We start from the raw sequence: 26,483 nt of genomic DNA, 5'->3' as shown, positions 1-26,483 counted from the left end.
AATGACTAATACAACTGCCTTTCATAAACTGCTCTCAGTGTGCTACTAGACTAAAAGAAAAATAAAAGGAGAGGACAAATGATGCAGAGAAAGTGAGATCACACTGATTATTTGGTGGTTTATGGATAAATTAGTGTATTTTTCATAGGTTACATTTAAATACAGAGGCTCATTGACTTACAATGGGGTTATGTCCCAATAAATCCACTGTAAGATGAAAATATTTTTAAATCAAAGTGCATTTAATATACCTAAGAGAGTGATCACTATAGCTTAGGTAAACTTACCCTGGTAACTGTGTGGCTGTCTAGGAGCTGCCTCCAAGAATTGTAAGAAAGTGTAATACCACATTTGCTAATGCAGGAAAAGATCAAAGCATAATATTTGAAGTATTGTTTTACTGAATGCTTTTGCATCAACACAAAGTTGAAAAATTTCAAATCAAACCTTTGTAAATCAAGGACTGGCTATATGTGTTTTCTACAATATGTAACCAAAATTACAAGATATAGTAGTTATCTTCCATTTCTGAAAGAAAAGTCATCATATAGATTCAGAGTTAATTATTTTCCTCACTTAGTGCCAGCAGGCCTCTTTTTAGGTATTGAATCAGAAACACGGCTGATTTCCCCCATTTTTTTTTTTTTATGAAAAGGAAGTTTTATCGCTAAGTTCTATGGAAGTTTTTAAGGCTGATACTTAGGTTTAATAGAAATAAGAAACAAAAAGTATGATTATAATTGTGACAATGGTCAGCAGTATTTCTCTTTTGGGAAAACTCTGCCTTTGTATTATGTCAACCTTACTTGGAAAAAAATTAAGGAAAAGAGAGAGCAACAGGCAAGTATGATAGTACCTCGGTAATTGATGATTTCTGTCCCAAGCACCGGAGTCATCTCCAGGACTGTGATAAAGGCTTTGTCCATAGATGTCAGAGGAAAAGGAGACATGCGGTGTCTTCTAGCCACCTTGGTGATATCAACAGCACTGTGACCTAAACATGAAGATAATTAGCCAAAAATATGATGCTGAAACACTGATAAAAAAGGAGGAATGACACAACTATCAGTAACTCCTAATTCAAGCATCCACAAATAAATATTACTCAGTAAGAAATTATTTCTACTGATTCTAAAACATAGCCTGCTCTGGTAGGACTTTAAATCAAGTTACCTGTGGGAGCCCGGCCATGGCCCTCTAAGAGTTTGACATTTAAAAGGAAACTTCTTCACCTCTACACTCAAGGCATTGATACAATCTGTAACATTCTAGGACTCTCCTTGTTAAACTTGTTGCTGCAATGGAAGAAACTCAAAGAGACAGGCACAGATCTGATGTTCTTTGCAAAGAGTTAGAAAATCTGGTCTTTGCATAAAAGATACAAATAGTTGCATGGTGCTTCCTGTTGATGTGAACCTATAAAAGGAGCTGTTTCTGTGAAATAAATCACACTTCTCTTGGTCTCCACTCAGGCTTGAGTGTTCTTTCCTTTCTCAATCCTCACTCCCCAACTCAGGCATGTTCCTGTTGTGACGGCTGGGCCGCCACAGTTACCCATAGTATATTCTGTGCCAAAAAGTGATAAATGTAATGATACTACCTAATGTCTTTTGAGTGTATATTATGTGTAAGGGACTGTACTAAATTAATTCATCAATCTTCAAAACAATCTGTGGCAGACAACATAAGGATTTAGAGATGAGGAAAGAGTGGCTTAGAAAAAGTATGTATCTTTGTCTTAATAACAGATCTAGTAACAGAATAACCAGGATTTAAACCTAGATATGCTTGGCTTCAGAGTTCATGTCCTCAATTTTAATTCACTACAATAAACTTTAAAAAGCTAATTAGTACAATGAAGTTCCTAAATGTAAATTTAATTGGGATTTCATAGGAAATTTTGTTTCCTCTGTAAACAGTCATGAGAAAAATCATTATTTAGCTGTCTACTCCCTGTGACATCTAGTCCCATGGCATTAATATCAGACATAAGCTAAAACTGTTAGTTTTATATCTCCAACATCAATCTCTGCCTTGAATTCTAGGATTGTATATCATGTATTGTCTACTAGACAATACATATATCTAGACTCGTAATCATCCAACATGTACTTGGATGTGTAAAGGCAAATCAAATCTAAAATGCCCAAAAGTAGAGATCTGGATTCTGTAACTCTCTTAACTCTTTCAGACAGTATCTTATTTTCTTGCAATTCTCATTTTAGTAAACAACTACTCTATTTTCCCATATTAAGCGCAAACATTGGAGACATCCTTGAGACATCTCTTCTTTGTCTGAACCATACCTAAGTTACCTTTAAAATACACATAGAATCAAATCATTATTCATCACTTCCATGGTTAATATAATAGCTGAAATTATCACTTATATCCTGGAAAATTTAGTAGTCTAATTGCTTTCCCTACTTTTATCTGTCCTATAATTTATACACCACACCATGGTTATAGTGCAAAACTTTCCAAAGACATGCAAAGGAAAGCCCATTAGAATCACAGCAGACTTTTCAATACAAACCCTTAGGTTAAGGAGAGCCTGGAATGATACATTTCAAGTACTAAAAGAGAACAACCTCCAACCTAGACTGATGTATCCTGCAAAACATTCTTTCAAAATGGATGGGGGAATAAGATATTTCCATGATAAAGAACACCTGATAAACCTTATGAATACCAAACCAGCACTACAATGAATTCTAAACAATATCCTAGAAAAAGACAATGAAGGTAACAACACAATGAGGCCCAACAGAGTAAATCAAATAGTCAAGCTAAGAAACTAAAAGAAGGTGAAAAAAACATGACAATAATAAGTTAGTACATATCAGTTATAACCATTAATATCAATGGCCTCAATTCACCAATCAAGAGAAATAGACCAGCAGAATGGATTAAGAAGCAAAATCCAATACTATGTTGTATACAAGACATGTCTAGTGCAAAAAGAAGCCCATACTCCCCACAACCCCGCCAACATTTGTTATTGTGTGATTTCTTGATAGCAGCCATTCTTTGTGGGGTGAGGTGAAATCTCAGTGTTGTTTTCATCTGCATCTCTCGAATGACCAGTGATGTGGAACATTTTTTCATATATTTACTTGCTGCTTTTACTTCTTTATCTGAGAAATGTCTGTTCATTTCAGATGCCCATTTTTGAATCAGGTCATTTATATTTGGGGGGGCTGATTGTTTTGAGTTATTTATCTATTCTAGATAATAGTCCTTTGTCTGAGGAGCAGCTGGTTAAAATATTTTCCCACATTGTAGGTTGTCTCTTAGTTCTGTTGGTGGTTTCTTTTGCAGTGCAGAAGCTTTTTAATAAGATGAGATTCCAGTTGTTGATTCTTTCTGCTAGTTCCCGTGCTACTAAGGATTTGTTCATAAAGTCTTTTCCTATGCCAATGTCTTCAAGAGTTCTGCCTAATTTATCTTCCAGCAAGTATAGTGTTTCTGTTTTAATATTTAGATCTTTAATTCACTTTGATTTTATTATAGTGCATGGTGAAAGATAAGGGTCTAGTTTTAATCTCTGGCAGGTTGAGAGCCAGTTTTTCCAACACCATTTATTAAAGAGGCTATCTTTCCTCCACTGAGGATGGTCAGCTCCTTTGTCAAAGATGAGGTACTTGAGTACATCTGGAGTTATTTTTCTATCTTCCAACCTGTTCCACTGATCCTCAGGTCTGTTTCTTTGCCAGTACCATGCTGTTTTTATTACAGTGGCTTTGTAGTATAGTTTCAAATTGGGAACTGTTATACCCACTGCCATGTGTCTCTTGCCTAGTATTGCATTTGCTATTCTAGGTCTCTTATGGTTCCAAATGAATTTTTGGATTCTTCTTTCTAGTTCTGTGAAGTATAGTGTTGGGATTTCAATTGGCATTGCATTGGTGGGAGTGCATACTGGAGTAACCACTGTGGAAATCAATATGGAGATATCCCAAAGAGCTGGGACTACAGGTTCCATTTGAACCAGCCATGCCTCTGCTGAGTATCTTTCCAAAAGAATTAAAGGAATCATACCACAGTAATATATGTGCACCAATGTTTATAGTGGCACAGTGTGTAATAGCTAAAACTTGGAAACAGCCCATTTGCTCATCTTTTGCAGACTGGATAAAGAAGATGTGGTTTTTCTATAAATGGAATACTACTCAGCCATAAAGAATGAGAAATTACAGTCATTCATAGGAAAATGGATACATATTGAGGATATACTCTTAAATGAAATAAATAAGTCACACATGTGTAAATACCAAATAGTTTCTCTGGTGTGAAAAACTATAATAGTACACAATATCCTAATGGGATAATTAATAGTGTGAAATAGGAAGAAAAGGGCTAAAGGTGCAGGGAAAGCGGGAAGGGTAGGGGAAAAGGGAATAAGGCAAAAGAAAAAAAAATGACAAAATGAAAAAATGGAAATAAAGCATTTGTAAATGGGGAGGGGAGGAGGGGGTGAAGGGAGGGCAGGGACAAGGGGAAAAAATGAGAACCAAGACCTGTCATGTGAAGGTACAGCATCCCAGTAATGAGTGTAACTGTATTGTATACCTAGATTGTACCAATAAATTCAATAAAAAGAAAGAAAGAAAGAAAGAAAAAAAAGAAGCCCATAGACTGAAAGTGAAAGGACAGAAAACTTCTTCATGTAACAGGAGCCCAGAAAAAAAGCGGGGTAGCAATCTTATTCACAGACAAAGTAAGTTTCAAATCTAAACTGAAAGAGACAAAGAAGTTCACTACATCCTTGTGAAGGGAACAATTCAAGAGGAAGAGATAATTATTTTTAATTTATTGAGTATGTTAGAAAGTACATATGTTTTTTTTTCTCTTTTCTTTTTCTTCCTCTGATGCTGGGGATTAAACTCAGCACATTGTTCTGGCTAGGCAAGTGCAGCACTACCAAGCTAAATCTCAGGCTTTACATTTCATATTTTAAAAATTTATCAACACATTAATCCTTGTCTTTATATGTTGGTCTATACAATTGATGAGTTATTTTGGTTCTCATTTTCTTTGCTTTTTTATTTGAGAATTTATGAAATCTGTATATATGAACAGTATGAAAAGTATTAAGGTCCATCTGTCATTTTCCTCTTTCATCTTTGCTTTCTACAAACTTCGTTTTCTGTCACTACAGCTTGTTTGGTTGGAAATTTGTTAAGAAAAATGTTGTTATATTATCAATATATCTTTCTATCTATTTTCTACTGATGACGAATAGTAATTCTTAAGTAAATTTTATCATAACTATAAATTATAAATAAATCATTAATATCATTTAGTATCTGGTACATATTACAAATTCTCCAACTCCCTCAAAGATATTTGTTTTTTCTCAAATCACACAAATCACCAACATTCCACATATCACTGCACTGTTTTATTATACCAAAGTATATATTGTATTGTAGAAAATATGTATTGTGTATATGTGTGTGGGGTATGTTTTTACACATATGTGTGTACTATTAAATGAGAAACATGGACATGAATGTGGAAGGATTGTGCACATTTGGCATATTGATAGTTTTTCTGGCAACCTTATGATTTCTCTGAATCACATGCTTGATTTAATTCATAGTCATTTGTTTGGAAAGATTATATATGTATTGGTGTTAAATTCTATCATTATGCTTATAAAATATAATAAAAATAAGTATGGGATATAATAAAATAGAAACAGAAAAATCTGATCTTAAAAATGTGAATTCTTTTAGTTGCTTTTGGATTTCAAATATTAGTATTTTTTTCTGTGGGAAGTTTTGTTAGAAAATGTAAGTGGTACAATCAACAAGCATATGATATTTATCAATTAATAAAACCAAGGAGTTTATAAATCATAAAATTTTGAGGACAGTTTCTCAACTATAATATATAACTTTGTTTTATTTGTAACTACATTATTTCAAAAATATTATAAGAAAATGAGAAAACAATGTTTGAAGATCATATCAAACTAATAGTGTATTTTGATTATTAGTCTATGTTACATAAATTTTTATTTCATATCCTTTTTTTGCTGTCATATATATGTATATTTGAAATTTTTATTTAGTATCTTCATTTCTTGTTGTCATGTATGTTTGCAGTCTTTAATAAAAAAAAATCACCTCATAGGAAGGACTTTGCTGAATACCATATGTGTAATAATTCCTACCATAATTCTTTTATTTTTTTTGTTATGTTTTCTTCATGGACCCCCTCATATACATACATACATATATGGATATTCACAACCATATGTCTTATATACACACAATAAGTATTTTTAAAATTTAATAAGTGAATCATTTAATGACAGAGGGATTTCTTGGAACACTATATCCTTATGCATAAATGACTTAGCCTACCCTTAGAATCTTGTAAGTGTATAGCTAAAATGTTTAATAGATAAAGAGTAACTGTAAACACTGCTAACTCCTGTCCCTACTCTCCTTCTTCCCTGGCTAGCTGTGTGGTGGAGAGTGGAACTATGATATAATTCTGGCCAGTGGGATATAAGAAGACATGCCTAGAAAAGGAACCTTATTAACAATTAAAAGATAAAGAGTTATCTTAAGGGAAAAAAACTTTGGCCCTTCCACCTTCTTTCTATCTACAACATAGATGAATATGGGAAGTGTAGCCATTTTTCAACTATGAGGACACAATCCCACACAGCAATAGAAACATTAGGAGAAGAAAAAGAGTCCAAGACCCTGAAGAAATATTGAGCTGCTTGATAAACCTTAGACTTGTCTGTCTCTAGACCTTGATATGTCAGATAAGTAAGCTTGCATCTTTTAAAACTCCTTTATAATGCTTATATGTATATATCCCTCCAAAGACTAGTTTCTGGTTGCTGCATCTTATTAAATTTAGCATTTCTACCGCAATCCCGGTGGTTTCTTCAAACATGTTCCTTGAACTGACTTAACATCAGCAATAGAGTTGCCATTCTAAGACAAGTAACATAGTCATAAGTATTTTTCAAGGTATAATGAGTTTGTTTATACTCTTTAATGTTTTTCCTCATAGCCAAAATTACAAAAATTTAAAGCTTGAATGAACTCAGAATATATTTAGTGCTATGTTGAATAACATTTTCTATTCAAAATTATAGGTAAACACCTAAAAAAGGGTCATGTACATGTTTTCACTCATAATTAAAATGAAAATTTATTTATAATTAACTTTCACTGAGGTCTGGGCCTGGTCAAATATTACAAACACACTGACACAATCAGTGCAAATAGAGACAATGATAGCTGATTTTGCTTTCTATTCAACTATATAGGTCTCAGATCTGATGTGTTATATGCTGTACTTAAATGATACAAATTATGTATAACATAAAAATTGTCTTAAAAATATTTAGTTCCTGAGGAAAAAACCTTATTTTTTAGTTGTATATGTTTTGTCTTTTAAACATACTTTGCAATAGAAGAAAAGTTTTCTTATTAGGCAACAAGTTAGATTATCAGTGCCACATACATCCATCAACAAATTTTTATGAGTTGGGCACAATTAAGGAGTTAGGATACAGATTAATATACATTCTTTCATGAAGACTATTACAGTCCAGGGCTGGAGATTTAGCTCAGTGGCACCATACTTGCTTTACAAGAACAACATCCTGAGTTTGTTACACAGCACACGTGCACATGTGCACGCACGCGCACACACACACACACACACACACACACACACACACACGACTGTTATAGCCCAGCACATAGGAAATACATGCAAATAAATAATAAATGAACTGGGAGTAAAGTACCTAGTGTTCGCAAATTACAGAGATTGGTAGTTCCTGTTCTTTTGTAAATTTCAGTGTGGGTAACTTCTAGTGATAAACAAGCTCTCCCAATTCTAAAATACTTTTGTGTCTTAATTTATAATTTGTTCTAGCACTTACCATTCTTTATATTATGGTACAAATTTTTTAATGATATAGATATTTAAAAATCATATTTGTTTGCAGATGGAAAACTTGAAAGCAGAAGCATATATCTTAGTGATCTTTACCAGTTTTAAAAAAATGCCTTCCTTCTGTTTATGATAGGCACTCTGTAAATACTTGAGGTATGAATAAAGGGCAATATTTTAAGCAAAGTCCAGAGTTGGGAAGAAAAAAAGCAAGATGGTGCTTTCTCTTCTGCCCTTGTACTTCTTTAAGCCTTGAACAGGTGTCACAAAGTACCAACCTTATTGGATATATAATGCATGGTTTCTTATAGGCCTCTAAACATTTTATTTATCTTTAATTTTAATCTCTGCATACAAATTTTTGCATAATAATGGATACCATATGATGTTTTAATATATCTGTATGTAGACAGGCAACAAAGGTTAATGTATGTTAAACATCTGTCTCCCAATTTATCATCTCTTATGGTTAAAACATTGTTTTTTTAAACATATGCTATATTACTGTTATAGTCATCTCACAGTGCAATAGCACACCAGAACTTCTTACTCCTAACTATAATTTAGTACCCACTGATCAATCTTTCCCTATCCCTTGCTTCCCCTACATTTGCCAGCTTCAGGTAATCGCCATTCTACTCTGATCTTCTGTGAAATTACCTTTTTTTACATTATACATTAGTGTGATCATGAGGTACTTACTTTCTGTGCCTGACTTATTTCACGTCACACAATGACCTCCAGTTCCATTCATGTTACTGTAAATAACAAGATTTTATTTAATGGCTAAAAAGTATTCTATTGTGTATGTTTTCCACATTTTCTTTATCCATTCATCAGCTGATGGACATTTGCGTTGTTTCCATTTCTTGGCTATTGTGAGTAGTGCTGCAATGATTGTGGGAGTACAGATTTCTCTGACAGTCTGATTTCATTTCCGTTGGATATATACTTAGTAGTAGGCTTGCTAAAGCATATGGTAGTCTTTTTAATTTTTTGAAGAACTTCGTATTGTTTCTACAATTGTTATACTAATTTGCATTCCCACCTACAGTGTGCAAGAACTCTTTTTTGTCCACAGCCTGCTAGCTCTTGTAATCATCAGTCTTTTTGAGAACAGTCATTCTTACTGGGATAAGGTGATATGGTGATATTTCATTATGGCTTGCAATTCCATGATGATTAGTGATTTTGAGCACTTTTACTTTATTCTTTTTTTTTTTTTTCAGTACCAGGTATTGAACTCAGGACCTTGTGCTTTCTAGGCAGGTGTGGCACCAGTGAGATAAATCCCTGGCCCAGTTGAGCATTTTTTCATATACTTGTTGGCCATCTATATATATTCTTTGAAGAAATGTCTATTTAGGTCTATTGCCCCTTTTTTGGGCTTATTAGTACATATTTGTAATTTATGCAGTTTAAAATTATCTCAAGGAGTGGTTACATGTATATGTTAGTTTTTTTTTAAATCCTCCTTATTTTCATTCCCCAATCACCTTTTCCATACTTGTTAATACTACTTGTCTTAACTTATGTTATGGCTTATAATATTTACAATGGTTAGAGTTATTAGGTCCCTGTACATTTCCCCTTCCCTTCTGTCTTCCCTCATTCCCTTGGACTATTTCACTATTGTGTGAAATCTGTTCCTTTCTATTCAAAGTTTTTCATTTTCTTTGTGCTTTACCTCAAAAGTGGGATGCCATATGGCATTCAAGCTTCTGTGTATCTGACTTATTTCATTCAATATTGTTTTCCAGGTGCATCCTTTTTCCTACCAATGCCTCAAATTTGTCATTCTTCATAGAAGGGTAGTATTCCATTATATGTATATATCATATTTTGTTTATCCAGTCATTTGCCGATGGGTATACAGGCTGCTATCAGAATTTAGCTATTATGAACAGTGCTGCTATAAACATTGGTGTGCAAGTATTGCTTTATTATGATGACTTAAGCTTTTTTGGGAAGATACTCATTAGGGAGAGAGTTTAGTTGTATGGAATTTTTAATTTCAGTCTTTTGAGAAATCTCCATAATTGTTGTAATAACTTGTATTCCCACTAATAAAATAGGAGTTCCTTTTTCAACACAACCATGCCAGGATTTGTTATTGTTTGTTTTTAATGACTGCCATTCTTTCTGGAGTAAGATGGGATCTTAGTGTTATTTTAATTTGCATTTCTGTAATGGCAAGAGATGGTGAACATTTTTTCATATATTTGTTGGTATTTTTATTTCTCTGTGATGTGTCTGTTCATTTCTCTAGCATATTTCTTGATGAATCTTTAATTTTTTTTAGTTTATATATATTAGATATTAATCCCCCTTCTGAGTAGCTGGCAAAAATTTTTCCCCATTCTGTAGGTTGTCTCTTTACTGATTGAATCTTTTGCTGTACAAAAGCTTTTTAGTTTGATATAACCCCATGTGTTGATTCTTTGCTACTATTTCCTGTGTGGCTGAGGTTCTGTTTAGAAAATCCTTTTCTAGTCCTATGTCTTCAAGTGTTTTACTTATTTTATCTTTCAGGAGATTTAATGTTTAAACCTTTGATCCATCTTTATTTTAATTTAGTACATGGTGAAAGAGAAAGATCCAGTTTCATTAGATAACCAGTTTTCCCCACACCAGTTGTTGAATAGACTTTCCTCCAACATACACTTTTGGACCTTTTTTCAAAGATCAAATAGCTGTTGTCAAGAAATCAACCAATAACAAATGTTGGTGGGTTGTTGGGAGAAAGAAACCCTTCTCCATTGTTGGTGGGAGTGCAGACTGGTGCAACCACTACAGAGATCAATATGGAGATACCTCAGAGAACTAGGATTAGAGATTCTATTTGACCCAGCCATCCCTCTGCTGGGTATCTTTCCAAAAGAATTAAAGAATCATACCACAGTGATATATTTGCAACCATGTTTATAACGGCACAGTTTGTAATAGCTAAAACTTGGAAACAGCCCATTTGCCCATCAGTTGGACACTGGATAAGGAAGATGTGGTTTGTTCTATAAAATGGAATACTACTCAGCCATAAAGAATGAGAAATTAAAGTCATTCATAGGAAAATAGATGCATACTGAAGATATACTCTTAAGTGAAATAAATAAATCATACATGTGTAAACACTGAATAGTTTTTCTGGTGTGAAAAACTATAATTGTACATAAGATACTAATGGTATAATTGACAATGTGAAATAGGAAGAAAAAGGCTAAAGGTGTAAGGGAAGTGGGAAAGGTAGGGGAAAGGAAACAAAGGAAAATAAAAAATATGAAAAAATGGAAATAAATTATTTGTAAATAGGGAAGGGAGGAGGGGGTAAAGGGAGGGCAGGGGTAAGGGGAAAAAATGAGAACCAAGACCTGTCAGAAAAGGTACAAGATCCCAATGATGAATGTAACTGTACTGTATACCTAAAATGTACCAATAAACTCAATGAGAAAAATATAAATATATATATATATATATGAGGTGGCTTCTGTATCTTTAGTCCTGTTCCACTGATCTACATGTCTGTTTTTTGTTCCAGTACCATGATGTTTTTAATTACTATTTCTTTGTACTATAACTTGAAGACTGGTATTGCTATGCCATCTGCTTTGCTCTTATTGCCCCAAATTACTTTTGTTATTATGGGTCTCTTCTGGTTCCATATGAATCTTAGGATTGTTTTCTCAAGATCTATAAAGTATGTGGTTGGCATTTTGAGTGGGACTGCATTGAATCTGTACAGCAGTTCTGGAAGTATGGCCATTTTGAAAGTATGGCCAGTATTGGTTCTGCCTATCTACGAGCAGAGGGCATCTTTCCATTTTTTGATGACCTCTTCAGTCTCCTTCAGAGCACTGCAGTTTACTTTGTATAGGTCTTTCACACCTTTGATTAGGTTAATTCCTAAGTATTTTATTTTTCTTGAAGCCATTGTGAATAGCATTTTTTTTGTAATTTCCTTCATATCCTGTTCACTGGTGGTGCACAAAAATGTTAATGATTCTTGTGTTTTGATCTTGTATTCTGTCATTTGCTGAAACTGGCTATTAATTCTAAGAGTTTCTTGGTATGTCTTTTATATAGAGTATCAAATCATCTACAAATAATGATAATTTGAGTTTTTCCTTTCCTATATGTATCCCTTTTATATCTTGCTCTTGCCTAACTGCTCTGGTGAATATTTTCAGTAATATGTTGAATAGATTAGGTCATAGTGGACATTCTTGTCTTGTTCTTGATTTTAGGGGAATGCTTTTGGATTTTCCCCATATAGTATGATGCTGGCAATGGGCTTGTCATAGATAGCTTGTTTTTGTCATGAAGAGCCGTTGAAAGCCTTTTCTGCATCTATTGATATGATCATGTAGTTTTCAACCTTGTTCTCATGTATGTGATGTAGTACACTTACAGACTTAAATAAGTTGAAGCATCCTTGCAGCTCTGAGATGAAACCTACTTGCTAATGGTGTATCAGTTTTTGGTAATATGCTACACTCTATTTGCTAATGTTTTGTTGAGGAGTTTTGCATCTAGGTTCATTAAATGATTGGTCTATAGTTCTTTTTCAGCTGGGTCTTCATCTGGTTTTGAGATCAGGGTGATAGTGGCTTCCATAAATGAATTTGGGAGCACTCCATCGCTTTCAATTTCTTTCAAGAGCTTGAGGAGTAATGGTGATATAACATCCTAAAAGGTTTTGTAGAATTCAGCTATGAATTCATCAGATCCTGGGCTTTTAAAAGTTTGAGTCAATTTTATTGCTTGTGATTGGATTGTTAAGCGTATTTATGTCTTCTTGGGTTAGTTTTGGTAGTTTGTATGTTTCTAGAAATCTGTCTGTATTAGTTACTTTTTTCTTGCTGAGACAAAATATCCGACACCCAAAGTTAAAGGGGGGAAAGGGTTATTTGGCTTACAGTTCATAGAGGTTTCAGTCCATAATCTGCTGGCTCCAAGGTAAGATGGCAGAGGGGCAGCAGTTCATGGCACCCACAAGGTAGCAAGAACAACAAGGGACCTTAACAGCCTCCTCCTGCCCCTTTTATCTTATTCAGACTACTTAGGGCAGACAGTGCTCATATTCTTAATCCTAGTGCCTTGGGGTCTAGCACTGTATAAAGTTTGAGTCAATTTTATTGCTTGTGATTGGATTGTTAAGCGTATTTATGTCTTCTTGGGTTAGTTTTGGTAGTTTGTATGTTTCTAGAAATCTGTCTGTATTAGTTACTTTTTTCTTGCTGAGACAAAATATCCGACACCCAAAGTTAAAGGGGGGAAAGGGTTATTTGGCTTACAGTTCATAGAGGTTTCAGTCCATAATCTGCTGGCTCCAAGGTAAGATGGCAGAGGGGCAGCAGTTCATGGCACCCACAAGGTAGCAAGAACAACAAGGGACCTTAACAGCCTCCTCCTGCCCCTTTTATCTTATTCAGACTACTTAGGGCAGACAGTGCTCACATTCTTAATCCTAGTGCCTTGGGGTCTAGCATTGTTCCTTGAATCAATCAGGCACAGGGAGATTCAGCCATCTTTGAAATAGTGTCATCTCATTTGCATGAGGCTCAGGGGGAATATCTAAACACAAGCCATTTCTTAATTTGCTGATTTGTTGAAATATAATTTTACAAAATAGTTACTATCTTCTGGATTTCAACAGTGTCTGTTGTGATTTCACTTCTGTCTTTTCTAATTGCATTTATAAGAGCTGTTTCTCTTTTTCTCTTGGTGAGTCTTGTTAAGAGCTTGTCTATTTTTATTCTTTCTGAGCATTAGCTCTTTGCTTTGTTGATTTGTTTTATAGCTTTTAAAGTCTCAATGTAATTAATATCCACTCTCATCTTTATAATTTCTTTCCTTAGTTTCAGTTTGGGGCTGGATTTTTGCTCTTTCTCAAGTATCTTAAGATTTCACATTGGGGTATATATTTGGGCACGTTTTGTTTTCCTAATGTGAGCATTAATTGCAATGGAATTTCCTCTTAGAACTGCTTTCAAAGTCTCACAAAGTTTTGTTGAGTTGTAGTCACTGCCATTCTATTAGCTTCTAGAGTTTTTTTTTTTTTTTGTACAGGGGATCGAACTCAGGACCTTGTGCTTGTCAGGCAGATGCGATGACGGAGCTACATTCCCAGCAACTTTTAGAAATTTTAAAATTTCTTCTTTGATTTCTTTTGTGATACACTGGTTGCTTAGGAGTATGTTGCTAATTTTCCAGGAACTTTTTTCTTTTCCAAATTTTCTTCTATCCTTGATTTTTATTTTTATTGCACAGTGGCCAGATAGTATGCATGCAGCAATTTCAGTACTTTTATATTTACTTAAACAAACTCTGTGGACTAGTATGTGATCTATTTTGGAAAAGGTACCATGTGCTGCTGAAAAGAACGTACACTCTGTTGTAGATGGGTGAAATACTCTCATTTATCTATTAAGTTCATATGTTCAACGGTATGGTTCAACTCTGAAATTTATTAGCTTTTTGTTTAGTTGATCTGTCTCTGTGAGAAAGTGAAGTGTTAAAAAAATCCCCTAATGTGATTGTGTTAATGTTAATTGCTCTTTTAATTTCAGCAGAATTTTTTTATGAAAGTGGGTGCTTCAGTATTTGTTATATATGTTTACCAATGTTCTCTCTTCTTGTTGGATTGTTCCTTTAACTAGTATGTAGTAACCTTCTTTGTCTCTTCTAATCTGATTTAACTTGAAGTTTACTGTGTCTGATCCATCTCTTCTTGTTTTGGGGGTCCTGGTGCATGAAATGTTGTTTTCCATCCTTTAATTTTTGTCTATGAGTATCTTTTTGTATTTGATGGGTTTCTTGAATGCAAGATTGGTAGATTATATTTTTTTATTTAGTCTGGCAGTCTGTGTCTTATGATTGAAGAGTTGAGGCTATAAACATTGATAGCTATTACTGAGAGATGTTGATTATTTACTATCATTATCTTCTTTGTCTTTTGGTATATTGTTTTACCTTTTGTTTTTAATCTACAATTTCATTAGTTTCCTCTGTTTTTTGGCATGTCCAATCCTGTGTTTCTGTTGAGAATATATGTGAGTATTTTTTCAGGAGCTTTTTTTGGCACTCACAAGTCTTCTGAGCTGGACTTTTTCATGGAAATACCTCATTTCTCCATCCATTTTGAAGGATAGCTTTACTGAATAAATTAATGTGGTTTGGAAATTATTTATTCTTAGGCTTTAAAATACTTCAAGTTCTGGACTTGAGGGCTTCTGTTGAGAACTCTGCTGTGATTCTAATTGGTTTATATGTATATGTGATTTTTTTGTTTTTCTCTGCCTTTAAAATTCTATTTTTTAGCTGTATATCAGCAAATTTAATGAGGATATGCCTTGGTGAATTCCTTTCATCATAATTATTTGGTGCTCTAATGCACTGCTTATTTGTATTTGCAAATCTTTTTTATATTTGGGAAATTTTCTTTGATAATTTCTGTAAACATGTTGGTGAATCCATCTGTACAGTCTTCTAGCTTTTCTCTAACTCTGACTAGCCTTAGATTAGTTTTTGTTGTCATTTAGTAGCTGCTGGATAGCCTTCTCTTGTTTTCTTATTTTCTTTTTGGTGTCTTTGAGCTCTTCATCATAATTCACTGTTTTTGTCTTCTGTCTTTACACTGGTCATTTCTGGAATGTGTGAATTCTATACTGTTTTTTATTTCAGGCATTTCCACCTGACATCTTTTAGAGGATTCCATATCCTTGCTGAATGAGCCATTCATGTAATTTTTAAAAATAATTATGAGTTCCCCTTTTTTCTCCTCCCTTGTTTTTTCTTTTGGGGGAGGTTATTGTCAACTGGGGACTAGAGAAGTGAGGCTCCATATGTGGTTATATGGAGATTTTTAGTAAGAAGTTGTGTCTGTAAGTTATTTTCAGCTTTGTATGTCTAGTTCTAGTATTTACTACTTATGTTGTTTAAGTAATTTTGCCTCTGTCCCTATGTTTTTTTCACAAGAACTGATTCACTTTATAACAGCACCCACTTTTTCAATCTTACATTTGTATTGGTAGTCTTTGCAGTTACCCTTCCCCTTGTTTGTCTATCATCTTGATGAGAGAATTTAGACACCTATTAAATCAGAGTCAATGAAAGCACCATTCTAGTATAACAACCTAATATACACATGAAACCACAAAAGTAAGTACTCCTGCATTACTTCATAGCTCAAGAAACATACAAAAACTTAAACCAATAAAATGTCCACTGGCAACATCAATTAGATATTTCAATGAGCCATTGCATATGTGATTAATGATTCACTTCATTGCCAGAGAGTCTGAGTGATTACTCCTATGGTCACTTTGCTGCGAAACTGGGGTTAACTGAGACTCAGGGTCTCTTTCTGCCAGGTTGCAGACATTCTTGCAGGGTCTGATTGAGCCTGTGATATTGGGTTAAGAACACTTGCTGTCTCTCTCCCTGGGTGTAATGGTGGGTTTGGCAGATAAGTTCACTGGCACTCAATTTTCCTCAGAGTCCAGGATGACTCCTATGGAATCAATACAACTACAACATTAACAAGCTAATCTGTTGCAGTGGAATATACTAGGACTAGTTGAGAAATTACATGTCATCAGATTCTCCCTTTAGTCTAGAGAAGAAATCCACAACTACAATGTAAGCATTATAACAACCCAAGCTTTAACCCACTGTTAATGTGTACCAAATGCATTGGTTGTGTCTCCCCTACTGGTAAAAAAACAACATTCAACAGTAGTTTTATATAATCAACCATATGAAGCCCAGGGATGTGTGTAATGCCAAAGGGAGGAAAAGGAGAATAGAACTAAAAAGAAAAAAATAATTTTTCTAAGTCCTCTGCTCTGTGGTATGGGAAGGGGGATACAGAAGAGGGATAAAGGGTCCTATTTATGTTAAGGATATGTTATTATATGAATATTAAGGATATGTTATTGTATATATGTTATTATATATTTATTATATATATTTTTATTTCATTGCCTCCCTGCTGATGGCTACACAGCAGCTCTCCATGCTGGTAGGCAGTCTCTGGTTCTCCTTGATGCATTATTTTGTATGTATCACTTAATCCTATTTTCTTCTCCTATGTCTGTTTCCTTGTAACTTCCATGTGCCCTCCACTCATTTCAGTTCCTCTCTGAGCTGTTTTCCAGGCTCTAGGACTTTGTCCTGGAGAAGCTGAGTGGCTGGCACTTGCTGCTTCACCTCTTATTTTTCCCCATTGCCCATTTTAAAAGTTAGATTATTTATTCTTTTGCCATTGAGATTTTAGTTATTTTATTTTTAATTGAGAAATAAAGTTATATTTATGGTGTGCAATATGTTGTTTCAAAATATTCATATATTGTAGAATGATGTTGAATTAATTAACATATTTGATATTCATGGGTTAATGAGCACATGGATAATCTACATATGATATAAAATAACTGAAAGGAATGTCTCAAAGTATTATAGACACCTAAACTAATTAGAAAATATTATAAGGCAGTTAGGCAAGGCCAGGCTGTCAGCACAGAAGACAACTGAGGTACATTTACTAAAAGATTAGGATTGAAAAAGCACCCACATACTTTTCCCAGGGATGAACAGCAGTGACTGATATTCTAAATAGGTATCAATCACCGTGGGTAGGGACCAAAACCTCCCTACCCAATTGCTTCCCAGAAATCCTTGCTTGGTCCACATAAGCTTACGAGGTGACTTGCTTCTTCATTGGATCCCCATTAAATTAGTATCACCTAAGTGACAAAAGTTATAATCTTATTGGTTGATCACAGTTTTGTCTCTCTCATGATTTCCCATTGGATCAATATTACCTAAGAGACTATATTTGGAATCTTATTAGTTGACTGCAGTTCTGTTCTACCTTTTACCTGCCTTACCTTGTAGCTCTGCTCAATAAAATGCCTTTGAGAAATGGGGTGGGTGGAGAACCCACTTTCCTATCTCCCTTGTAGTCTCTTAGACAGAAGCTGTCTTTCTCTCAATAAATTCTTCCTACTCTTAACTTCTGTTGTCCCTAGAATTCATTCAGGGTGGGAGTTATATTTCCTTTCATTATTTAAATTATTTGGAGGTTCTATATCATATGCCCTGTATCAAAAGGAAGAGTATTGTAATTCTCTGGCATATCAGCAGATACTGGAGTTTGTAGATATGCATATGCTTTCAACAAAAATTTACTGAGCACCTGTTATATACCAAGAGCCTTCTTCCTATTCATGATCTACCCCATATCACAAAGTATGGACAGTCAGCTACTTCACCAATACAGAAGACTTAACTTATTCTCATAAATATGGAAAAAACAGTGTTTGTCACTTGCTTTCTCCTCTTAAGAATAAAATGAACAAAATGGAAAACAGCTACTCTTTTAAAATAGGGTCTTTAACATACTCAGTTCTGCTGTATCCCTCATTAAATACACGATGATTATATTATGGGACTGGGGATGTGGCTTAGTGGTAGAGCACTTGCCTAGCATGTATTCAGCCCTGGCTTCTATCCCTGGCACTGCAAGAAAGAAAAAAAGATTCTATTTAACTAAAGATTTTAGCTAAGTAAGTTTGACAACTATTGCTTCAGTACTCTCATTTTCAAATCAAAAGATGACAAAAAATGCTCTAGGGATAGTCCCTAGGAAATACACCAGTGGAAGCAGCAGCCAGTGCCCCAGGCCAAGAGTGCACAAGGTGCATATAGCTCACTAGCTCTGAAGCAGTACTCTTAAGGCAGGGAGGCACATGGGGGAGTCCATTTTTAGAAGGAATACATTTCCAAAAAATCTAGTAAGGACAAGTTGCTTGTTTCAATTTTTAAAAGAAACATGTCGTTTTTTTTTTTTGTTTGTTTGTTTGTTTTTTTGTACCAGAGATGGAACTAGGGTCCTTGCACTTGCGAGGAAGGCAGCAGAACCACTGAGCTAAATCCTCGGCCCCATGTCAAGTGCTTTTGAAGTTGATGCCAGTGACTTACAAGGAGCTTCAAAATGAAAGCTTCGAAAATGTATGAATAATTATGTCTGACTTATTTGTAAGTTATAATCACCTCAAAGCATTTTTATTATCTTGGGCCATTAGAAAAATTCAATCAGCAGGAAAAAGGATCAAAAAATTTTCTTCTCACACCCCAACCTTCTTCTTGAGTCTAAATCTAGCACTGAAGTCTGAGAAAATAAAATACATTTTGAGTGAAAAAAAAGTATAGTTGCCTCTTGAAGGGAGAAATCTATTTAGACACAAAACCTATTTAGGCAGAAGTAGGAAAGAAAAAGAACAAGAAATCTTTAAAAGGTATATAGGTTAAACTGAAAAGCAAGTTTAGATTTTGAACACAGAAAATAGTTTCCCAAAGAGCTTTATCATGGTCACAAATATATTCTTATAGCTACCTTATAAATGAATACAATGGTCAGAAAGAGAATTTATGAGAGTATTAACTTCATTAAACTAATCCATACTGAAAACACATGTCCTATTGAAAAAATTATAAAATTTAAGGGAATATTTAATTTACAATGTTAAAATTACTCAATGATTATGGTAGTTTCTGATAATTTCAGATTGGCTAATTTGGCAAAAAGACTCTACAAATTGTCTTAAAATATGAGATCTTGCTGGGCATGGCAGTACATGTTTATAATTACAGCACTTGTGAAGCTGAGGCAGGAGGATCACTGCAAGTTTGAGCCAGCCTGTGCTCCAAGTGAGCTCAAGGTCAGCCTGAACTATTTATGGAAACCCAGTCTCAAAACAAAACAAAACAAAACAAACTCAACAAACCAACTAACCAACCAATCAACAAAACACATGAGATTTTTCTGTGGGGTTCAGATGGAAGAGAATCTAGATATTCTCTCCACAAATAACTGTCTGAAGTAGATTTACAGAATTAATGCTACAGAATTAAAATGGCCATATAGTAATGCTAGCATTTTCTCTAGTAAGTCTAGGTTTCCACAACTAAAATTTAACATATTTTTTGGCTGAGTGTAGAGGTAGAATCAACTATATTTCAGTTCAGAATCTTTTTAGGGAAAATACTCAAAGTGTTACACAGCTTTCCTGTCTTTCACAAAACATTTATAATTGCTAAAAAGACTAAGACCTTTATATAAAAAGAATATAAGTTCACTGAGGATTGTCATCACTGAAGCCATGGTTAAATATTAATGGTAATATCTATGATGCAGAAGGCCTTCACAGATGCACAGAAAGTACAATTGTAATCCTTTCCATGGAGCAGGGTTAACAAAAAGTATTCTTATGTAGCAGGAAACTTTTTATAGTGGTATGATCATCTTCAAATGGAGCTGTTTATACAAATGAAATTATTTTTCTCACTTCAAATGAAGTGATTTAAAAATAAATTTTCTAAATTAACAGCAAATGAAGAAAAAAGATACTTTAAGATCATAGAACAGAATATAGTAGGAACAAAATATTCATGCAAGATTTCACTGATTAAATCAAAATCTCAGGAGCAACAGTCAAAACAAACATGTTATACTTTAGATCTAAAACGTCCACCCAAAGTCTCATGTGTTTGGATGGTGATTAGATTATGGGGGTATGGACAAGGGCAAAAAATGAGAGCCAAGACCTGTCATGTGAAGGTACAGGATCCCAGTAATGAATGTAACTGTACTGTATACCTAGATTGTACCAATAAACTCAATAAAACAACAACAAAAAAAGATTATGGGGGTATGATTGTCATCACAGATTTATCCATTAGTGAATTTAGTAGCTGAATGTGCTGTTAAGAGTTGGAGCCTGGTTTTAGGTGGGTCATTTGGGATGTGACCTGGAATCCTGTTTTGTTGTTGTTATTGTTTTAATTCATTAATTTTATCAGTACATTTTAGGTATACAATAGGATGACATCCATCATTGGGAATTTGTACGTTTATATGATATATCTTGGTTCTCCCCCCCACTCATTCCTCTGCCCTCCCTTCAACACTTTCCTCCCTCCCTATTTACAAAGACTTTGTTTCCATTTTTTTTTCTTATATTTATTCCTTTCCCCTACTCCTGTCATTTCCCCTTCCCCTTTGGACCTATTCTTCCTAATTCACATTAGCTGGTATACATTTTTACTTTATTTATACTTTCAGTTTCTCACACCAGAGAAACTATCTGGTATTTACACATGTGTCCTATTTATTTCACTGAAGAGTATGGCCTCAATATGCATCCATTTAGCTATAAATGACTCTAGTTTCTCATTCTGTATGGCTGAAGTACTCCATTTTATAAAAAAAATAATTTTTCTTTATCCAGTTTCCAGTTGATAGACAATTAGGCTGTTTCCAAGTTTTAGCTATTAAAAACTGTGCCACTATGAACATGGGTGCACATATATCGCTGTGGTATGATTCTAATTCTTTCGGGAAGATACCCAGCATGGAAATAGCTGGGTCAAATGGGACCTTTAATACTAGTTCTTTGAGGTATCTTCATAGTGATTTCCACAGTGTTGCAACAGTCTACACTCCCACCATTGGTGAAGAAGGGCTCATTTTTCCCCACAACCCTGCCAGCATTTGTTATCGATTTATTTCTTGATAGCAGCCATTCTTTCTGGAGTGAGGTGGAATCTCAGGGCTGTTTTCAGTTGCATCTCTTGAATGACCAGTGATGTTAAACATTTTTCATATGTTTATTTGCTATTTCTACTTCTTTGAGAAATGTCTGTTCATTTCAGATACCCATTTTTGGATTGAATCTTTAAATTTGGGAGGTCTGATTTTTTAAGTTCTTTATATATTCTAGATAGCAGACCTTTGTCTGAGGAACAGCTGGGAAAAATTTTTTTCCCACATTGTGGGTTGTCTCTTCACACTGTTGGTGGTTACTTTTGCTGTACAGAGCTTTTTAATAAGATGAGATTCCAGTTGTTGATTCTTTGTGCTAGTTTACATGCAACCTAGCTTCTGCTCATGAAATCTTTTCCTATGCCATCATCTTTAAGAGTTCTGCCAACCTCTCTTCCAGCTGGTTTAGTATTTCCATTTTCATTTCAGTTTAGTGCATAGTGAAAGATATAGGTCTAGTTTTAATCTTTGGCAAGTTGAAACCCAATTTTTCCAGCACAACTTTATTAAAGAGGCTATTTTTTCTCCAGTGAGGGTGTTTAGTTCCTTTGCCAAAGATGAGGTGGCTGAGTATATTTGCAATTATTTTTGCATCTTTTAATTTGTTCCACTGATCCTTGGGTCTGTTTCTTTACCAGTACCATGCTGTTTTTATCATAGTAGATTTGTAGTATAGTTTCAAGTTGGGAATTGTGATACCTCTTAATTTATCTTTGTTACCTAGAATTGCTTTTGCTATTCTAGGTATCTTCTTATTCCAAATGAATTTTTAGATTGTTTTCTCAAGTTCTATTAAGTGTGCTGTTGGAACTTCAATTGGGATTACATTGAATCTGTATAGCAGTTTTGGAAGTATGGCCATTTTCACTATATTGGCTCTTCCTACCCAAAAGCAAGAAACATCTTTCCATTTTCTGATATCCTCTCTGATCTCTTTTTTCAGAGTGCTATAGTGTGTGTTTTCAGAATAGAGGTCTCTGATTTCATTTGTTAGGTTGATTCCTAGGTACATATTTTGGGACGCTATGGTGAAAGGAGCTGTTTTGCCAGTTCTTCTCTCAGTGACTCTGTTGTCTGTGTATAGGAAGGCCATTGATTTGTGTTTTGCCCTTGTAGCTACTCTACTGAATTTGTCTGGAAGACTTTTGGTGGAGTTCTTGGGGTGTTCTAAGATAAAGTATCATGTCATCTGCAAATAATGACAACTTAACATCTTGTTTCCTGTCTTTATTCTTTTTATTTCTTTCTTGTCTATTTGCTGTGGCTAATTTTCCAAAACTATATTGAACAGGAGTGGTGACAGTGGAATCCTTATCTTGTTCCTGATTTTAGTGTGGATTTCAGTTTTTGACCATTTAATATGATGTTGGCTACTGGTTTTTCATACACAGCTTTTATCAGATTGAGATAGAAACCATCTATTTCAATATTCTGTAGGTTTTTTAAGAATATCATGAATAGGTGTTGAATTTTGTCAAATGCTTTTTCTGTATCTATTGAGATGTTCGTATGGTTTTTGTCCTTGGTTCTATTAATATAGTGTATTACATTTATTGATTTGCATATGTTGAACCATCCCTGCATCCTTGGTATGAATCCCACTTGGTCAGGTTGTATGATCTTGTTGATGATGTTATGCATTCTGTTTGCCAGTATCTTGAAGATTTTTGCATCTGTGTTCATTAGGGAGATTGGCCTATAATTCTCTTTTTTGGTTGGGTCTTTCTCTACTTCCAGGAATGAATTTGGGAGTATTATTTCCCTTTCAATTTCATTGAAGAGTTTAAACAATAGTGCCAATAGTTCTTTTCTAAATGTCTTCTAAAATTCAGCAGTGAAGCCATCAGGACCCAGGCTTTTCTTAGTAAGTTTTTAATGTTTTCAATTTCACTGATTGATATTGTGTTGTTTAGAAGTTTTAGGTCTTCTTTGTTCAGCTTTGGTAATTCATATGTATCTAGAAACCTGTCCATTTCTGTGATTCATCAATTTTCAAAGATAGTTTTGCAGGGTATATCAATTTGGGTTCAAAGTTTTCTTGTAGGGCTTGAAATACTTCACTTCAGGTTCTTCTTGACTTGACAAATCTTCTGTGATTCTGTGTTTTCCATCTCATGGCCGTACAGGTTCTCAAAGTAGGTACTGATGATTCTCTGGATTTCTGCTGGGTGTGTTGTAATTTCACCCTTTTCATTTCTAATTGCATGGATTTGAGCCTTTTCTTTCCTTTTTTGATAATGTTGGCTAAAGGTTTGTCAATTTGGTTTATTCTTTTGAAGAACCAACTCTTTGCTTCATTGATTTTTGTATCATTCTCTTAGTCTCTATTGCATTGATTTCTGTTCTGATCTTTGTAATTTCCTCCCTTGTATGAACTTTGGGTTTGTCCTGCTATCCTTTTTTAGAAGTCTGAGGTTCAGCATTATTTGTTTGAACTCACTCTGTTTGCCAAATATGAATATTTGCTGCCATGAACTTCCCTCATAAGACTGCTTTCATTGTGTCCCATAAATTGTGATATGTTGCACTGGAATTGTCATTTAATTGTAGAAACTGATTTCTTCTTTAATTTCCTCTGTGACCCACTGGTTGTTCTGGAGTGTGTTGTTCAATTTCCATGTGTTTATGAAATTCTTGTGGTTTCTTTTGCTACTGATCTCCAATTTCATTGTACTATCATCTGATAATATACAGGGGATAACTTCAATTCCTTTGCATTAACTTAAATGTGTTCCTTTTTTTTTTTTTTTTGTACCGGGGATCAAACTCAGGTCCTTGCACTTGGCAAGGCAGGTGGCGGAACCACTGAGCTAAGTCTCCGGCCCAACTTAAACATGTTCTATGCGCAAGTATGTGGTCTACTTTGGAGAATAACCCACGTGCAGCTGAAAAGAATGTGTATTCCAATTTTGTGGGGTAGAACACGCTGTAAACATCTGTTAAGTCCACATGTTCAAGAGTTTTGTTGACTTCTAGTATTTTGTTGTTTATTTTTTGTCTAGTTGATGTATCTATTTATGACAGTGGGATACTGAGGTTGCCCCACTACTACTGTATTAATGCTTATTTCATTTTTCATGTCCATTAATATTTCTTTTATATAGTTGGGTGCACGAGTATTTGGTGGATATGTACTTAGGATTTTCATCTCTTCCTCTTGGATTGTCCTCTTAGTAGTGGATTTGTCTCTCTTAATCACTGTTGGTTTGAAATCCAGTCAATCTGCAAATAGGATAGCTACTCTTGCTTTTTTTGGGGGGGTCCTATAGCATGGAGTATTATTTTCTATCCTTTAATTTTCACTCTATGAATTTCTTTTTGAATTGAGTGTGTTTCTAATCTGCAGCATATTGTTGGATCTTGCTTCTTCACCAATTCTGCCAGTCTATTTCTTTTGATTGGTGAAGTGAGATCATTAACACTGATGCTTATAACTGATGCGCACTGACATCCTTTTCATGTTATTGGATTCTTCTCCTTTTAATTTCTTGTGTTGCCTGATGGATTCATTCTACTGAGCTTTGTAAGGTTGTGACCCTCACAACCTTTTCCTAGGATATTGTTTAAAATTTTTGGGAGTGCTGGTTTGATATTCATAAAGTTCCTCAGGTGCTCTTTATCATGAAAGTGTCTTATTTCTTCATCAATTTTCAAAGATAGTTTTGCAGGGTATATCAATTTGGGTTCAAAGTTTTCTTTTAGGGCTTGAAATACTTCATGTTCTTCTTTACTTGAGACTTTGTGTTGAGAAGTCTTATGTGATTCTGATGGGCTTTCCTTTGTATGTGATTTGTTTCTTTTCTCTAACTGCTTGTAGTATTTTATTCTTCTGTTGGGTTTCTAGAATCTTGACTATTATATGCCTAGTATAGACTGTTTTTGATCATGGTTAGTTGGAGCACTATATGCCTCACTTATCTATATGTCAAATTCTTTTCTCCTGATTGGCAAGTTTTCTGCCATGATTTCTGTGAACAGTTTATGTTTGTTTGCACTATTTCCTATTTTTTCATTGACTCCAATCAGTCATATTCTTCTTTGCATCATCTAAAAGCTGCTGGGTTAATTTATCATGGTTCCTTACTATTTTTAAGAAATATTTCTTTTCCTGGTCACTAATTGCAATCCTGTCTTCTACATCTGTTATTTTGTCCTCACATTGGCTCATTCTGCTGCATAAACTTTCAATGGAGTTTTAAATCTCCTGGATATCTGTTTGAACCTGTTTCATGGATTCCATTTGTTTCCTATGCTGGGATTCCATCACGTTCCTCCGCTCCTCTATTTTTTAAAAATCTGTGTCTGCTCTAGAGTTACTAATCATGTCTTTCACTATGGATACAGTCTGTGTTGTTATCTGAGAAATTATTTCTGATTTTATTTTTTTTCAGAACTTCTTTCACTGCCAGTTCAGGGAGTGCAGGTGGCTGAGTACCAGATTGTTCCATCTCATTGCCCCTTGCGGTTGTCTTTGGTTATCTAGAAGTCTGGTTTTGAGTGTTGTTTAGGTGTCTTCTCATTTCAACATATGCTGTGTGCTGCGACTTTGTTGAGGTGACTCTTTGCTAGTCCAGTAGGTCTCAATTCTCAGTGAGCCTCAGAGTGGCCTTCTCTCTGCTCCTCACCACTGGGCCAATTCCTGGGTTCAGAATGATGGCCTTCTGGATCCCTGAGCTGCACTGTTGTGGAGGTGGGGTTCTTGCTGGGATGTGTGAGTGTAAAGTGATGGTATCTGGGCAGGCCCCTGCCTGGGGATTCACTATGGATACAATCTCTGTGTATCTGTTGTCTGGGAGGGCCTTTGGCTAGGGGCTGTGCACCTGAATTACTAGAGTCTGAGCAGGCTTTTGGCTGGGGTCTGCAGGCACTTACTGATGGTTTCTGGGTGGGCTTCTGGCTGGGTGGGACCCTGCACACCTGTGTCATGTTGTTTTGAGACAAGGCT

At 34.9% G+C, this 26,483-nt stretch overlaps 1 protein-coding gene across 7 annotated transcripts in view; it reads right to left on the bottom strand.

Annotated features, from left to right (window-relative positions):
- Positions 1 to 26,483, bottom strand: part of Gphn (gephyrin) — a 559,105-nt gene that overhangs the window by 134,234 nt on the left and 398,388 nt on the right. For all 7 annotated transcript variants that reach the window (XM_033766935.1, XM_033766936.1, XM_033766937.1 and 4 more), the window contains one exon: positions 857 to 994. In XM_033766935.1, the coding sequence (XP_033622826.1) occupies positions 857 to 994 (138 nt within the window). The remainder of the gene's footprint in view (positions 1 to 856; positions 995 to 26,483) is intronic.

Source organism: Fukomys damarensis, unplaced genomic scaffold (assembly GCF_012274545.1).
Source record: "Fukomys damarensis isolate Sample0158 unplaced genomic scaffold, DMR_v1.0_HiC HiC_scaffold_21, whole genome shotgun sequence".
In the NCBI taxonomy this organism is placed as follows: Eukaryota; Metazoa; Chordata; class Mammalia; order Rodentia; family Bathyergidae; genus Fukomys; species Fukomys damarensis.
The sequence above is the reverse complement of the archived record's forward strand: the minus strand, read 5'-3'. Positions and strand labels throughout refer to the sequence as shown.